The 17714-nt window shown below is 47.3% G+C and overlaps 1 protein-coding gene across 6 annotated transcripts in view; it reads left to right on the top strand.

The window, feature by feature from the left end:
- Window positions 1-17714, top strand: part of sh3pxd2aa (SH3 and PX domains 2Aa) — a 101184-nt gene that overhangs the window by 51531 nt on the left and 31939 nt on the right. For 4 of the 6 annotated variants that reach the window (XM_069166817.1, XM_069166816.1, XM_069166813.1 and 1 more), the window contains exons 6-8: window positions 1782-1807; window positions 10383-10427; window positions 14452-14580. In XM_069166817.1, coding sequence (XP_069022918.1) covers window positions 1782-1807; window positions 10383-10427; window positions 14452-14580 — 200 coding nt within the window. The remainder of the gene's footprint in view (window positions 1-1781; window positions 1808-10382; window positions 10428-14451; window positions 14581-17714) is intronic. The other 2 variants (XM_069166815.1, XM_069166814.1) reach the window with 1 other exon arrangement.

The following is a 17714-nucleotide window of genomic DNA, read 5'->3' as shown; positions in this document are numbered from 1 at the left end:
CTACTCCAATAGTTTCCAAATTAACCCCGGGTCTGCAATAATTAGGATGCAACGACAGGAAACAACTCTCAATAGAGCGTTGCCGCACCAATCGGCAACCAACCGTGACGTCACCCATTGGTTGGTGAAGTTCTGAAGCCGAGAGTTCGGCATTCTGGTTGTCACCATATTTCTTCTTTTGAGCCAGAAATTACCATATTTGGACGAGTATTTGGTCAATTCGATCTGATTGGGAACCTGAGGACTGTATGCCTGATAGCCTACCAATAGCTAAACCTTGACTGCACTACCGGCCTGTCAATCAAACAGACACGCCCCAAAACATATCGCTTCTTGAGGCCTAATATCAAATTAATTATGGAATTATTATCAGATGGACCAACAGAAAATTATTAAGAAGGAGTGACGTTAGCAAATGACACCATAGTGACTTGTGGAAAACCTTTATTGACTTTGTAATTCATGAGAGAAGTTGAATGGGAATCTATGGAGCCTTTTTGGAGCAAGTCCCCAGTGGCCATCGGTAGTATTCCAGTTTTTGGCACTTCTGCATTGACCTCACTTTTTAGACTGTCTATGGACCAGACCCATATGGACTTGGATTTTCTTCGTACTTCGTCGCACGACCTCTTTCTTCAACCCTGGCCACACGAGTGTGTCCTTTTCACGCTTTGGTCGAGGCAAAACGTGACACTGACACGGTACCCTCTAATGGACAGACTGGTGTACTACACGCTCCGAACTGTCCTAAATCAAGCCTAATTCACACGGCTAGATCCTGAATCATCTGTGTGCACATTCACTGACTTTCCACACTGCCTCTCACCTCTCACTCATCCCTCCGTTATCGTGAGATCAGCCATCAGCTGCTATCTCCTCTTAGAAAAATGAGTCATGTTGCAATCCAGGAAACCACTTCACCTTCAGGTCTCTCCGTCCCTGGATGCCGTCTGGAGGTTGATATTGTTGCCTGTGTGTTTTAAAATGAGGAGGATATTTCACACGGGAAGGGAAAGTTTCAGTTTCAGCTGCTTCTTCTTCACTGCAGCTGTAGTTTCTTTTTTACTGCTCAGCCTGCGTCTGATTTTCTGCCTCGCTGCAGCAGGGATGACGTGGCTGAATCTGAGGTTAGACGAAGGGTTTTGATTTTGTCAAACTGAAAAGGACACTGATGCTAGCACAGAGCACAAGGAGGAAGGGGGGAGGAAGAGGGGAGGGGGGTGACGATGGACAGATTGTCAGGTCTGCATTTCTATAAATAGCTCCTTCTGTCTTCACCTGGTCTCTTTCTTTTTGTCTTATCTTTTTTTTTTTTTTTTTTTTTAACCCTATTGTCGAGGGCAGGAGAAAAGACGCACACGCACGCACACACGCCTCTCTGATCTATTGCTCAGCCTTCTGGCATAATCCCATTACAATCCATTAAGCAAGCCATCTTAAAACTGATCCTCCTTCGTTCAAATGTGGGGAGAGGTCTCCTTCTGACGGGACGAAGGAGGGATGAAGAGGATGGCGGTGCTGCTTCTTTAGAGTCACATGACCAATTAGTGTCTGTTGCGGGGAGTACAGGCAGCTGGCCAAAGTCATCCCTCCCTCTCTCTCTCTCTCCCTCCCTCTCCCCCCCCCCCACACCCTTTAAACACATGCATTTGTTAGCGCGCTAAAGCTGATCGCATGCATTTGTAGCAGGATCAGAATCCGCATGCGGTGACTGCATGCTTTGTGTCATCGATCGAGCGGGGATCACTAACCATGTCCCTCTTGTGTTGCTTCTCCTTCAGGGACTATGGCTCCAAGCGCAAGTCGGGTAAGTCACCTGTTTTTTTAATTCTCCATCCTTCCTTTACCTCCTTTCAAACTTGTTGCTCTCAATATATAAAATGTTCCTTAAGATCCGAGGAGGGAGACGTGATCCCGCTTGACATACCGACGCCTCAGATCTGTCTCCGTGTCTCCTGTCATGCATGTGATGTCAGTGGTTTGTTTACTCGTCCCGCTGAGCTGCGGGACGCTGACTCGACTGTGTTTTTTTGGACGGGGTGGGTTCGGAGAGCTGTCGAGTCCTCTCCTCCTGGCCGAGGATCTGCCTTCTCGGTCCGGGGTGGGGTTTTCACAACGAGTCTGGTAGTTCTTTCTTGGGATGTCAAAATAAAGTCCTTATTTTCATGTTGTCTGATGTGGCAGCCGGGACATTTGAAGGATTGTTTTTTTTTTGTTCTTTTACTCTTGATTCTTCAGCTGCAGTTGTGGGTAGAGCTTTTTGTATGACACATGTTTAGTATTCTTAGTGATTCAATAAGGACGAAGAAGGAAAAGGGTTTTTTCTTTAACCTCTGAAGGTATGTGGCTTTCAGGGGGTTCAAATTTCAGGGGACTTCAAGAGGTAAACAGAAGTTGCCGTACTTTACTCCATTGGATGCCACACAGAGCACTAATATAGATTGTTGAAGTTTTGAATAAACGAAAATCAAACCGTAGACGACGTTAAGTCAACGTTGGTCATGACGAGCGTTTTCAATTTGGTTTCAATGTCGCGTTTCGAAGTAGTTCGATGTTACTGCCAGATGACATTTCAACTTTGTTTCAATCCTTTTTTTGTTGTTGCTATCTGGATCGCCGTGGTAACTTATGCTGGAGAGCTAACCTGCTCCGGAGCGGGTCATGCTCGAGATAACACTACCGACCAATCAATTCTCTCGGAAAAAACTCCATCACCAATCGCAGAGGATCCCGTGGAGCTCGGTATCTTCTTGTATTTTTCAGCTGGATTATGTGTTTAACTTGTTTCCTCGTTTATGAAATATGTCGATCTCCTGTCGCTACACCTGTCCATGTTTCTGATTGGTCAGATGCTGCAAACTCCTCCTCCTTTCATGTAAACGCACCTGCAGCTGGATTTGAGAAACCCTGGGTGGACATAGCGAGGTCTTGGCTTCGTGTGACCGTTTAAGCGCGATCTCCTTTATCGGGGTTTAGTTCAGCCAGGTAACGTGAAGATATCCTGGGTATGTTGAACCTGCTTCGTGGTACGAGCCTCTGGACACGTGAACTGAGCCAGAACGACATAAAACAAGCATTTTGTTTCATGGATTGATCCATTCCTCACGGGGTATTAGCTACAGAATAGCTGCTTAACAAACGCATTGGCACATGTGAGTCGCTAATATGTGCTTTATGGGACGCTTGTTTGTTGAAGGCGGACCGTGGAAATGGTGGGAAATACCGGTCAGAACCTCACGTATGAATTATTGTAGAGAAAAATGCAGGAAATAGCTTGTTGTTTAATGGAGAGTATGATTCTGTTGCTCTAAAAGGCGACTTTGTCTTCACGTTTGAGTAGCTCTGAAGGCCGGGCTTGTGAACACTAACGAGAAGGGACGCAGTAAAAACACTTTTTACGCTGCAGCCCCTTCAGTTTGACCTCTTTCTCGCAGGTTTTTAGGTGAGGTCACCGGGGTTTATTTTTGGACTAAAAGAGAGAGAGAGAGAGAAAGAGGGCTACCAATTAAATTACATCCACATTCCTCGAAGTGATTTAATTTTCTGGAAGCTGATTGGTCCTGCAGGATAAGCCAGCTCGTGAGTTTTCACCGCGTCCCCTCAGTGCAGTGGGCTGTGTTTTCAAACAGGTGGACCTTGTGGCCTTTTTTTTTTATCAGCCAACCTCAATCTTTGAAGATTGAGTGAAGCAAGAATGTCTGTTTTTTAATGTTTGAGCGGTTGCGTAACATCTAAAATATTTCTGCGAGCACAAAACTGAGGAAGGTGTCACGTTTTTTTTCTCCCTTTGGTTTAATTCTTGTAAATTTCTCAAACTGGCTGATTGAACGTTTAGAGGTGTTGATTTACACGAAGCAAATTATTCCCTTAAGCTGTTGTGATTAAGATGCATTTGAACTTTATTAATCGAAAAAGGAGATTCAGAGTGCAGAACAGAGTGCAGCACGGAGCGGCGAGGAGCGAACATCTTTGAGAGGAAATATACCAAGTCACGCCTCTCGATCAACATCGGCACCCGAGTTACACGTGTTTTTTTGTGTACGTATGGATTCGCGACGATTGTGTTGTTTTGCGGATGAGAAGTTTGCCCATTTTGAACCGCGGCGCTACAGTTCAGGTGGTTTGCAGCGAATGTTTTCCCCTCGTTTCCCTGAGTTCTACTGTGGAGGTAGAACTCGGTGTTGACAGTCTGACCCTGGGGGACGAATTCACGGTTGCACAACCCCGCCGACGTCAAAGTTACACCCAGCTGGTGTCTCCTGACCTGACGGGCCTTCTTCGGTCTCGGACGGTGAAGCTCCGCCCCCTCTTGAAAACGTGAGCGTCACTCAGAGAGTCCTCGCCCGGCTCGTCGCTTCATCGCCGTAGACTTTCTGAAGCATTTCAAGGCTCTCTGTTCTTGGACGGGGATTTTCTGCCCATCTTCAAAAAAATGTGCGAACCAGTTGAGCACTTTTCTCGAGAAAACGAAACAAGTGTAAACTTCCACTATTGTGTAGCATTGAGTCTCAGTCGAGACGTGGACGGATATTTAACAGATGGGGGACGTCCTGGTCGAGCTGCCGGCTGAGATTCACATCATCTAACTGGAAGGTTCCTAGTTCAGTCCATCTGGGCGGCTTTGCCTCATTCTTGAAGGTCTTGTGCCATAAATAGAATAAAATTTGAATAAGCGCTCTTGATTTTAAGACGATGGGACGAGAGGTGCGTCTGAAGCAACTCAAATAATTTCATCAAGTGATTAAAAACACGATACTTTTTTTTTTTTTTTTTGTGCCTCTACACAGAGATTGAACTTTGACTCATCTCCCCTCGGGGTTATCGCGGGACATAGATGTGTCAGTCGTGTTGTTTTTGTAAGCAGAGGGGTCAGTGCCAGGGAGTTTCGGGGGTCACGGCTCTGTATTACCCCTATGTGTGTGTGTGTGTGTGTGTGTGTGTGTGTATTAGTGTTTTTACAAGTGTGTAGGTATAATGGACGGGGGGGTAGCTTGTGTGTTTACAGATCTGTTCAGCTGTCAGTGCTAATTAGGATCTCAGAGGGCGGGCTGTTGTCGGTAGCATCAGGAGCTCCTCTGTCAGCAAGACGCGTTACACCCTCCATTACCTGACCCCCCCCCCCCCCACCCACCACACACACACACACACACACACACACACATTGAAATCATCTGTGTTGTCTTTCACACGATTAAGATAACAATAAACACACTAATTGCAGCTTTGATAATGTCGGCACGTTCCAATTACATCGTGTGTTAGAGATACAGAAAAGTGAGTATTGATTTAGGACGAGGGGTCTCACAACCCACGGATCAGAACCGGATCCCGTTCTACTGGTATATCGCAGAAGTTTCCAACAATATGCAATATTTCCCACCCACAGACTTGGGTGGACCGCCAAAGCGTATTGACGCCGCCCGAGGTATATCTGGTAATCTATTTTAGCATTTTTTTAAATGTATTTATTCATTCTTAACCTGTCCGAGAGAACGACGCTATTTACTGAAACACAGAGATCAGAGGACAGAAACGCAGCAGATACCCTCACACTGAGCTGATTTAGGTAAATAACATAAATACAATATTTTTGAGCTTATAACCGTGTCACCGTGGTAGTGTTACACCCACTACTCTATTGGATGACGCGACTTTTCAAATTAAGAGCCCTCTAGTTTTACACAGGGTCCAGCCATATACAGTATAGGCCATATATAGGCAGTCCCAATCGAAGTGGAAAGACTGGATTTTATGTTAAGTATTTTACTTTATTTATTTAACATTTTAACAGCGATTTAGGAAGAAAAGCATGCACATGCTGTTTGATTTAAGCTGTTGTGATACAAAATGTGTGTGTTGCGTATCAATTTGTTATTGTTCACATAAAAAGCCTTTCCAGCTGTGAAAAAATGTTACTAAACATGAGTAGCTCTCATATTTTAGTCAAAGTAGCGCTCAGAGGATATTAAAAGTTAGAGACGTTCTGATCTAGGCCAAAAAAAAAAAAAAAAAAAAGATCTTTTCTGGCTTAAAAGAAAAAACGAGTGATGGAGGCGAGTAAGACTCAAGAGCGAGGGAGAGGACGGGAGAATTTGGACAGATGTGACGGTGCTTATTGTGAAACAGATGTGGCCTGTGATGTGATGTGACCTCTTCCCCAAAGCGAGCTCCCACGCTGCATCGCTCTCCCGGCCGGTTCGGGAGCCGCTCGTCGCTGCTCAGCGGCTGCAGTTTGCCGGCGGGGAGCGGTTTGCTCGCGAACGAACGTTTGTCACCGCGGACATTCGCGTGTCGGTCGGAGACGGATGCTTTCGCCGCCGCTTCGCTCTCCTCTTCCTGCTAAACGCCGTATCAATACCGGTTAGCTCCTGCCAGTTTGACGTCGTTATCGTCGGCGTCGCTCTCGGCCGCCGGAGAGTCGAGTCAATGCTGGTTACGTGTAATTTGTTATTGTTTCGCCCTTGTCTCCGTGCCGGGGTTTCATCATTGAAACTCCTGACTGCGTGCGCGTCAGCAGGTTGGAGGTTTGCGTTTGACTTCTTAATGATAACTGACTGTGTTTACTTAATCATGAGATTCAAAATCCTCCCTAAAGTCTGGCGTGAAATAATTTTACATGTACACAGAAAGTGCTGTCGTACTCCTCCCAAATGAATTAGTAGAATTTGAAGACGTCGATGCTTCTTTTTTTTCCCGTTCTGTTTTATCTCTCTTTTCCATCTCTTTAAAGACACTTCCCCTGATGTTGCTACAGCGCTGCCAAACTTTTTATGGCTGTTTTTAAAAATTAGACATTTCCAGCTGTTGTTGGCCCTATATGTTGAAATATCTTTTTGTTTTGGGCACCCGATAACTGTGGTGCGACTTTCCATCGAGCTGGTTGATAACTACTGAATGGTATTTGGTGCGGACGAAAGCCCGGTTCTCAAAAAAAGTGGGCGTGGCCTCCGTGATGTCACTCGTCAAACCGTGACGGGTTTTCTCGAAGAGCAGTTTTGAAGCCGTCTCGGTCTCAGTCCAAAAATGGGCGAAGACGTCGTTGCTGAAACTCTGACGGCATCCAGCTGTCACTCAAAGCATCCCCGTCCTCAATTATAGCTGCAAATATTTTTATTTTTGCTGTTGAGTATTTTAACACGGAGGGATTGACCCACTTTTTGGAGCCTCAAACTCAGATTACAGCACAATTTTTGGAAAAAAACAACCGCAGAACCATTTTTGATCACAAGAATCCCCCAAAAAACTCAACCAGCAGTGGCGTCACCCGTTGGTTTGTGAACAGCCGTTATGAAGCCTTGAGTTCGAATTTGACCGCCGCCATCTTGCTAGTTTGGAGCGGTTTGGAGCAGGAAGTGACCATATTTGGACAGACGGTGGATCTGACTGATCTGATCTGAAACCTGGCGAACTACGTCCCGCCCACCGATAGCTGTAACCTGACTGCTCCACAGACCTGTCAATCAAACAGACACTCCCCCAAAAACACAGTTTTTGAGGCTTATTTTCTAATTAATGACGATATTATTTTCAGATGTACAGCCAGAAAAGTTAGAAGGAGCGACTTTAGCAAACAACACCAACATTTTATTGACTGATAATTTTACGAGAGAAGTTGAATGGAAATCTATGGATGGCTTTTTGTAGCCGACCTCTAGTGGCACTCGGTGGTATTGCAGTTGAAGGCACTTCCGCATCGGTCAAATTTTTCAGACCCGGAAGTTAAATCCATTTTTATATACAGTCTATGGGAAGGACTTATATATGAGTGTATGTCACAGACACGGCGGGAAACTTGTTTTTCGAATGTCAAAATAACAAAATCCAGCATTGCATTTTTAAGGTTTCAGCATCAGCGATCTCCAACGCTTCAGAAAGGCCGTTCAGATAACTGAACTGAACTGAAAGGAACTTCCTTTTCCAAACACAATCTACTAAATAGAAAAACAAGATAGACGGCTAATAAGGCAGGAAAAAAAAAAACGGTCCTTGGAGATGCCGTATTTCACCATTCCAGGGCCCTTTAATTGCAGCGTAATGGAGACGTTTGGGGTCAGAATTGTCGGAAAATGACCCGCAGCGGCGGAGGGACGGAGGAAACACTGCTGGTTGGTGGCGTCATCACCCAAACCTGAAAATAATTAAGCCTCCGTGTGTGTGTGTGTGTGTGTGTGTGTGTGTGTGTGTGTGTGTGTGTTTGTATTAAGTAAAGAGGAGGGTTAGGGGCTGTGGGAGGAGGGGGGGGGGGATTTAGCACGTAGGACCCCGAGCTCAGAGGAGAGTTAATATCAATCAGATGTTGCAGGCGGGCGGGGTAATAATCACGGTAGGGCGTTAGTGTGCAGGATTTGACCCCGGCCGACCCGGGACCAGCACGTATCCCTCCCTCCGGGGGCCAACATCAATCCACCAAAGCTCCCTAGGCTCTGGAGGATAGCGGTGGGAGACGGGGGGGGGGGGGGGGGGGGGGGGGGGGGGGGTTTGGGCTTTATTATCTAACGTGAGTCGGCGGAGAGGGGGAGCTGTCGGGCCTCGCTCGCAGCAGGGATCCTGCTACTCTTACAGGAGAGTAAAAACCTCGGCCTCCTCGAAAGACAAGTTGATCATTCAGGAAGCAGTCCGACTCTCACACTGACGGCCGTAAACTTTTTGGAATATGTTTTGCCGTGGGTTTGTAACGTTTCATCGACCTGAGAGCGATAAAACACAATGTGTTCGCTGAAGGCCGTAAAAATTTCAATCTGAGAGGAAACAAAACTTCAAACAAGATAACTCTAAAAACATGGTTCGTTTACGTCAGCACGTCTTCTGCTATTGAAAACACGTCTGAGTTGGACTTTACAAAAATGTCACAGTGTGAAGTTTTTTTTTTTATGTCCTCTGCGGTGGAGTTCACCGAAAAAAAAGCCAAACCAAAGCAAACAGATAAAAAAAAAAAAATAGGTGTATTAGTTAAAACAATCGTTTACCGTCTTTTACCTTTTTGAGGCCATTTTTTACCAAAGATCATTAATATGGTAATTCGTGCAGGGTATTAACTGTTAACGTTTATTATTGGTGCTAATATGATAGCACGTTTTGGAACAAAAAAACTTTCAACAAAATGGGTCTAAGCTTTTCTTTTTGATGCCTTTATGTTAAAATCCTTTTTAGTTCCAACAGCAGCGTGCTGTTGGGATGTAATTTCTCTCCGTTGACAGTATAAATATTGGGGAACTTTTAAGTTCCCAGCAGAATGAATCCTGAACACTTTGGTAATCTCCGGTAAACTTTTCCTCTTCCCATAAACCATACTTAGTGTTTTTATATGCCAACCGTTGCTTATTAAATTGGTCACAAAGATGGTGAACGCAGTAAACAACGATACCCGCTGACATCAGCACGTTAGCGTGCTAATTTGATCATTTGGCTCAAAGCGCCCACTTTTTTCAGCGCGGCGTCGCTTTTTTCCATTTTACAGTCTTTCACACAGATTATTCAGATGTGTTCACCTTCAGGCTCGCCGTTCTTCCGTCGTTCTGATTCGAATGTGTTCGTCCGCAGACATTTCATTTCAAACGTATGCAGAACACAATTCACGACACCAAAAGAAGCCAACGCGAGGACGGACGCCTGCAACGTCATCGTGAAGCGCTGCCGTTCGGGTTCCCGGTCCCTCCTGATATTCCGGCCCGTTTCTGCCGCAGCCGTGACGTCGGCTCACATCCTGTACGAGACGAGCATCGACCTTACAGACCCTGAAACATCATTTTAATCGGACATATCGAGCTTCATATCGTGGCTTCCCTGAAATACACCGCAGTAGTTTAATAATCTGCCGCACCGCGCTCGCTCTTCAGAAGGCGGTCACCGCCTCCTCCTCCGCCTCCTCCTCCGCCTCCGTCCCTGTCTCCTCTGATGCGTGGCGTTTAATTTCCTGGTTGGGGGCTGATGTCGACGGTGGTTCTGGAGACGGGAATGACTTTAGCAAGTGGCCGACGCCCATCTCAGACATTCCAGGAAGTCCAGGAAGAAATGGGAAGAGACGGAGGAAAAAGGGGCATCTTGGGGAAGGGTGGAGCGAGCGGCTCGGAGACGGGGAGGGAGTCCTGGAAGGGGTTGTGAATGAAGGCGTTGTGTTTCCTAAATATACAAGAGGGAATACCTGCCCTCAGATACGTACGTCTCGTCCTCGGCGTGAAGAAAAAACACGGGAGTTTTTGCGCATCGGTCGGCTCGGACTCTTGAGCGCTCTCCATCCGTGGCAGCGTGTCCGTGCCGCTTCCTGTTCCGTGTTCGGCGGGTGTTGGTGAAGGTGTGCTCTACCGTACTGTTGCTTCCGCATGCTGTCGGACTGAATCTAATCTCTCTCTCTGCTTTCTTTCCTTCCTTCTCTTTGTCTGCAGTGTGGATGTACGGCTTTACAGACAGCCCGAGGAAAGAGGCCTCAGGTAGCCTTGTGTGTGTGTGTGTGTCTCTGTCTCAACGTCTTGAATATGCATGCTGCATGCCGCATGCCGCACGCCGCATGCGGCATGCTGCTGCTGCGACACGCCGGCTGCATCCCTTTTTTTTTTTTAATCTCCCCCCCCCCACCCCACCCCTCCCTCACACACACACACACACACTCCAGCTTTCTCTCGACATCTGCTTGGCACGCGCCGTCATCCGCCCCTCTAACTTTAACCCACGTGCGCCAACTCAGCTGTCCGTCCATCCGTCCATGGACCTTTAAGGTTCATGCGTGTGCTGCAGTGTCCGTCCACACCCCCCCCCCCCCCCCCCCCCCCCCCCCCCGACTCTGGCTGCTAACATTAGCATGCTTTCAGTAGATACCGGCAGGGTGCGTTTTTACACATGCCGAGGTTCCGGTCTGGTTCTGCAGCAGCTCGAGCGGTTCGTGGTTTTGCCCGTCGCCAGCGTAACTTTAGGCTCTTGCTGCGTGTTTTTTTTTTTTTTTTTTTTTACAGTCAAGTAACGAGTGCGGTTCATCGACTCGAGTAACTTCCACCTGTGTCCAATTTGCGCGTCTGCGAGGCTCCGCCCCCCCCGCCCCCCCCCCAACTCGTCGCGAAACACAGACGCAGAAACGGACAGATTAGCGCGACTGTCAGCGACAGAAAAATGAGTTGAAATGAAACGTTTGCACAGGAAATGAGTAAATAAATAGCAGTCGCTGCGCGTAACTACAGTTCCATGAGTGTGTTCGTATTTCTTTCCAATACAGTTGTAGGGGAAACACTGGGAATCCGGTTCCTCGCTTTTTCTTTTGATCGCTGTCCGTGACCTCGCTCAGCTTCGGGCGTGTAGGAGTCCAAAACAGAAGACGCGCAGTTATTAGAAATAGGAAGAAGAAAAAAAAAAAAATCCTGCCGATTTAAACAGATTTTGACATTTGGTGACTATTTAGCTGATGTTCTGTGAGATGTTTGATCGTAATGGAAAAAAAAAATGCTCACTTGGGAACGATCGGCGTGTCGGTCCAAGTTAAGAAGCAGGAAAGACGAACTCGCCTTAAAAACAGAGAAAAAAATATATATATATCTGCGCAACTCCAACAGGTCTTTAGGATAGAAAAGCTTTTAAACAGCTGGATCTGTGCTGCTGTATCACCTCAGGCTGTCTTTAATTGCTCGCCTGCACTTCGACTCCTGACGCGCTCCACAGTACATGTTCCTCTTTCTTTATTTCTCGTCCTGGAGGAGCTCTGAATAAAGACGGAGAGGAAAGCTCGGCCTCACCCGGCGGGGGAGACGAGGTTACGAGCGCGTCCGTCCTCCCCCCCCCCGCCAATTTACGGGGCATCCAAAGATGCTTAATTCTGTTTTAGGAACTTCGGCCGGCTTTTAATTTTTCCAGGCTGCAACCTGTTTGTCATAAAAAAAAACACAGCATTGCAAGTTTAGCGGTACGATGCAGAGCTCGTATTCTGCGGCATTTTCTTATCTCATCTTTTAGAAACAATTCCCGACATCAGGGCGACGTGCAGCTGCAGTGCAATTCATTTTTTTAGGGTCCAATCTCATTCTTAAAACGACACGCAGGCAGGAGAGAATTTTACTATCCGAGATGCAGATATAAGAGCGAAGACTGAAGGATCTGCTGACAAAGTGGACTCCTTTTTTTTTTTTTTTTTTTAATCTCAACTGCAGTAATTAGCCTCGTGTTTTTCTCACCAGACTTCATATCTGATTGTGTCACTGCTTTTTTCCTTGTTATGCATGGTAAATTGGATTTTTTTTTTTCTTCTTCTTCCATGTATGATCTTCCATACGTGTTTGCCAGGTGCTCGCCACCTTCTGCATGCCCGTAGCCTCGTACAGGGATTGCTGACTCAGCAGGATCTCTGGCTGTCCTCTTTCCTCTGCACGCTCTCTGGCTTGACCATTTTCTCCTCTTACCTCCCTGTCGATACGTCACGTCTTATTAAAGAGTTTCGTCAAAAACAGCGGCAGGAAAACTGAAGTCTGAGGGTGTTTTCAAAAATCACACCACGGACCGTCGTTCAAGTTACTCCCTTCATTTGCATTTTTTGGAAATGCCTGATTGATCCCTGCTGTGATAATGAAACGATGGTCGTCGTATTTTCTGGGCTCGGCCGTCCACCTGATGACCGTGCAATTAGTGTAAGATTTGACTGGTTTGGTGACGATACGTGTGTAAATGGATCAGCTGTGCGCGCTCTGCTGGTGAAACTTCAGTTTTACTTCGGAAGAAGGAATCCCAGCATTCGTCAAATTTTCAACCCGACCTCTGCAGGAATTTTGTTCTTTCGGATAATACGGCGATTTTAGGATTTATATTCTGTCATTTTACCGTCAATGCAGCAAAAACTTCAAACGGTGTTGGTGGATGTGTCAATGCATTTGACACCAGTGGTTTTTTTTACCCTGGAAAACTTGCTGGGCAGCGTCACGTTGAAATCACCTTCATTGCTTCCAGTTTCGGTCCAGCGAGGATGGGGAAGACGTTTCGGGTTGTGGTGTAACATGAAGCCGTTTATGGCAGGTGTTTAAACGAGTTACTTGTGTGACTACGGTTCTATGAAATGTATGTGACCATCAGTGTCTGAAAACATCTGAAAATGGCTGAAATGTTGTATAGGGCGGGGAAGTAATATGGGTCAGTGTTGAAATGTGAATGGAGACATCACGTTTTTCGGATTGTTTTTCCGTCCATCCCCTGCTAGTGAAAGCGATATCTCGGGAACGCCTTGAAGGAATGTCTTCAAGTTTGGTGCAAATATTGACTTGGACTCAAGGATGACCTAAAAAGAATTGTAGGTCAAAGGTCAAGGTCCCTGCGACTTCACAGCCATGCCGTTATTGCGAACGCAGATGGAAGGATTCCCCTTCTACGTGTATAGATCTTCACAGACGTGGATGTAAACTGCAGCTGAAACGGTTGGATGAGGCAAACAGCTGCGAGTTTGGACTTCTGGCCCGATGACCCTGACCGAACCTTAAACACCGCATGGCATGAAATGTTCGCGAACGTCACCAATGAATGTTTTTAAGTACAACGTTTTGAGTCGGGTCATGTCTTTTAAGTCCCCTCATTTAGGGAATAGTGGCTTCATCCCTTTTTTTTTTTTTTCAAACTGACAGCTACGAGCGTCTTGTCCAGTCACACAGCGTCCGTTAATTGGTTCTGACTGAACTCGTCTCTGATGCCATGTGATCACAAAATGCTGACGAAGCATCTCGGTACCCACTAGGACACGCAAATGAGCTCGGATTACAAACACAGCACGTGAACTCTGTCAATGAAATCACTACCGGCACGTTAAAGGTTAAACATCAGCGCGGAGCAGCCGAACTTCTTTTGTTTCACATAAACATGGACCCAGCCTCCTTTTCCCTCTCTCTCTCTCTCTCTCTCTGGTCCACTCATATGTTTCTATTTAAGGCCAGCAGTGCCGACTACCATGATTGGTGTGTCCCCCCTCCCCCTACCCCCCCGACTCCCTGTCCAACGGCTGGCTCCCAGAGGCAGCGGAGGGGAGGCCTTTCCTCTCGACCGCACTGTTGATTTTCCACAGGGAAACTTCTCCATTCTTCCACTCATTCGCTCTCCGGTCTCCCCCCTCAGAGCGCCAGCAGCCTCCTCTCTTTCTCCTTCTTCTCGTTCCTCCTCTGTTGGATCTCGGGAGTTTGGATCTCAGGAGTTTGGTTCGGGTCATGGATCCTCTGTAGGTGCGAGATGCAGCCGCTGCAGAGTTTCCCGTCCCGCTCCCTGCTTTTGTTTTGATTCCCTCCGATGCTCCGCCGTGGGCCGGGGGTCGACTCAGCTGTATGGCCAGACGTTTGGGACTATGCAGCCAAGTCGTGAGGTCGCATTGTGATTGGTCGGGGAGGCACAGCGGCGCGGGGGGTCGGGCGATGGCGGTGTACCGGGCGCGCGGCGGCCGAGGCGGCGGGCGCTCGCGGGGCGCCACGGCGGGCAGGTGGCTCACGGCCTGTTTCTTCCCCTCAGGGATGGACAGCTCGGAGCCCATGGTGCTGGAGCAGTACGTAGCCGTGGCCAACTACGAGAGGCAGGAGAACTCGGAGATCAGCCTCAAGGCCGGCGAGACGGTGGACGTGATCGAGAAGAGCGAAAGCGGTGAGTGGAGTTTTATCTTTTCTTTCTATCCGAGTTGAAATGTGACTACTGTATCTGCACACTTAGATCCAGAACAAAACAGCATTATTCACACGCCGAGTGCTCGATTTACAATCTGAGCTGCTTGGCGTTTAGTTTGTTTCTTCCTGCGTGTATCTCCATCTCTTCGAGCAGCGTAAACGCAGAGTGTCTCACCTCGTCTCGGGCTCCTTCCCTCTCTCCTCATTTTACTCCCTTTCTGACCTTTTTCTATGAAAGCGTCCCCCATCCAGCCTCTCTCTCAGGGCTCGTCTCCCCCCCTTCTTCTCCTCATACTAAAGCTGGGGTCTTTGCACCACCTGGAGGTGCTGCTTGTCCCGGCTGGAGTCGGTGTGTGTGTGTGTGTGTGTGTGTGTGTGTGTGTGTGTGGTGTGCGCGCGTGCGTGGCGGGAAGGTAGTGTTATGGAGAGAGGCCAAGAATGTGGAAACTGGACTGCAAAAGCTTTAAAGTCAACATTTGTGTGTGCGTGTGTGTGTGTGTGTGTGTGTGTGGTGGTGGTGGGGGGGGGGGGGGGGGGGGGGGGTTTGATGCCACAAATGTTCAGTGTTTTCTGCTCAAAGTCTGTTCCGCAATCTCGGAGCTGAATCTCATTTTTCCATGCAAACAGCCGCTGACAGCCAGCAGCTTGCACAACTCCAGAGAGCTCAGCAGAAAGTTTGGCACAAACACGCCGCGCTCTCCCGTCTCTTATCTGTACACCGATTACGCGTGCGAGTCCATTCTCTTTCCGAGTTATCTCGCCTTGCGAATCTTCGAGCGATTACGCGTCCATTTTCGCTCGTGTTTTTTTTTTTTTTTTTTTCTTGTTTTTTTTTTCCGGCTGTTTGATTCACACATTCATTTCTGGTTTGACTCCTGTCAGCAGAAATGACATAATTGTTAAATGGAGAGTTTTGACAGAGCGAAGATGTTTTGTGGCTTTCGGTTAAACACGAGGAAGTCGGGTGTCTTTATTTCTGAGCCTTTCTTTTAACCTTCCAAGTTGCTGAAGTTCTCGTTAACGCTGGACTTATTTTTTTTCCCTTCATGCAACTTTGAACTCTTCAGCGTTTAAGTGCACCCATCGCTGAATGGTTCGTTTAATGAATATTCATAAGTCCGCCGGAGCTCCACATTAATCTTCCCTCTGTGATGCCGTTTCTCCGCATCCGGCCTGACAGCATCTGCTCACCAGGCCTCGCCTGAACACTTCATCCTGAATCTTAACTATTTCACTGAAGCACTTAGAGCGTCTCCTGAACCAAGAGCTGGTGTGCTGTCGTCATCTGCCTGGGCCAAAGGAAGTGGAACGGCAGCCCCGATGATGATGATGATGATGATGATGGCATCACGTGGAGGCCATGCCAAGAGAAACACGTCTGAGAGCTCGTATAATATCCCACAACTCCCTTCCTGCTTTCAAGGCTTTCGCTGCAGCCTCCTGAACTGCTTGCGTTTTCAAGCCGCTGACAGTCCGGCTGTTAATTAGAGCTTATTTTCTTCCTCATCCTCGTCAGTACGTGTCAGAAGGAGCACCGAGATATCTTTTAATCCTCTCCTGGAAAATGCTAGAATCCGTATTTTACCTTATCTAGTTCTTGAAATTAAGTCCCCCCCCCCCCACCGCCCTTTAAACATGAAACACGGATGGCATTAAAACACAAGTTATTAATTCCGACGCAGAATATTTCAGCTGTTTTTATTTTAAGTATCTGCAGATTTGACCCGACATAATTATGGGTTCAACTCGGATGCTGTTTTTCTGTCCCTTGTGAGAAGTTATTGGCCTCACAAGTCAGGACCCAGCTGTTTCACTGTAAAGCGTCGACGAGACCTCGTTGTGCGTGTGAAGTTGGTTCAAATCCGTGCGCTGGAGGTGATGCCCCCACGTTTGTAATTAAGGAGCTGCGATTTAGTAAAGTGAGATTTACGAAGCATCGAAGGAGGGTGAAGGGCGGAGGGGTCGGTTAGCCGGAGTCATTCCCGAGTGAGGAGCGTCCTCTGGGCTCCAGTGTCCTGGTTTTCTCCCTCCGGTCCCCCCCCCCCCCCCCGCTCGGACATGGGAACCACTGAGCGTCTGGAGAGAGGAATGTCCAAGCTGGAGGAAATAAATCTGCATATGTGACCGGTTAAATTATACGGCGTGTCGGAGAGGGGGAAGTCAGCGACGCAAAAAGGGGACGGAGAGGAAAAGGTCAGCGCGGTCGATCGGCCACAGCCACGCGTTAGATAGCACTCGATTCAAATTCGCAGCTGTCAAGGAGCACCAGAAGGTCGAGGTGAAAGTTGTTAGAAGCATATTTACTTTATTTTTCTGTGATTGACAGTTTAGCCGACGGAAAATACAGTGTTAGCACAGCATCCTGTGAATTAGGGAGGCACGTTTTTGAACTTTTTTCACGATGCCAAAACAAGCAAGGTTTTTGCAGATATGAACCAGACTTGGCCGTACTAAGAGTTCTGTGATTCTTTACTCGGGCACAGCAGTTCTTTGAGCTAAATGCTAACGTTAGCATACTAGCATGTGCACGAAGGCAATGTTTTGGCCACATGCTGGTAACAAGCAGTTGCAGTACAATGTTCGCTGTCTTGTTGAAGCATGCCAGCAAATGTTAATTAGTAAAGTTGAGGCTGACAAACGTTATTTCGTAAAAAAAACAAGACAGCAATTAAGGACTAAAGTGATGGTCAGAAGATCACCAACGAGGGCCAAATTTCATGGCCATCCTACTGTGTTTGAAAATAGAAGAAAAAAAACCCTAAAAAAAAACGTATAAATTATGTGCCAATTCATCGTGCTGACTTTGAGATATTTCACAGCAGAGTTGAAAACTTTGACCTTCTGTTGGTCCTTTGAAGAAAGGTCGTAGGATCGCCAAAGACTTCCGGATTCATCTAACGGCTAACCTCGATATCGGTGCCACATTTCGTGCCAGTCACTCAAGTAGTTGTTGAGATGTTTCATTTAAAACCACGAATGTCAACGTTGTGGTGGATGCCAGAGTAAAATTTATGGGACCACCAAAGTCCTAATGATTCCGCTGGGTCCGTAAAGGTGGACCGACGGACCGACGGAAGTTGTCGTCCTTTGAACCATTCCTGCAAAAAAAACATC

Source organism: Embiotoca jacksoni, unplaced genomic scaffold (genome assembly GCF_022577435.1).
Source record: "Embiotoca jacksoni isolate LCO1_2020_lvr unplaced genomic scaffold, fEmbJac1.0.p SCAF_4, whole genome shotgun sequence".
In the NCBI taxonomy this organism is placed as follows: Eukaryota; Metazoa; Chordata; class Actinopteri; family Embiotocidae; genus Embiotoca; species Embiotoca jacksoni.
The sequence above is the reverse complement of the archived record's forward strand: the minus strand, read 5'-3'. Positions and strand labels throughout refer to the sequence as shown.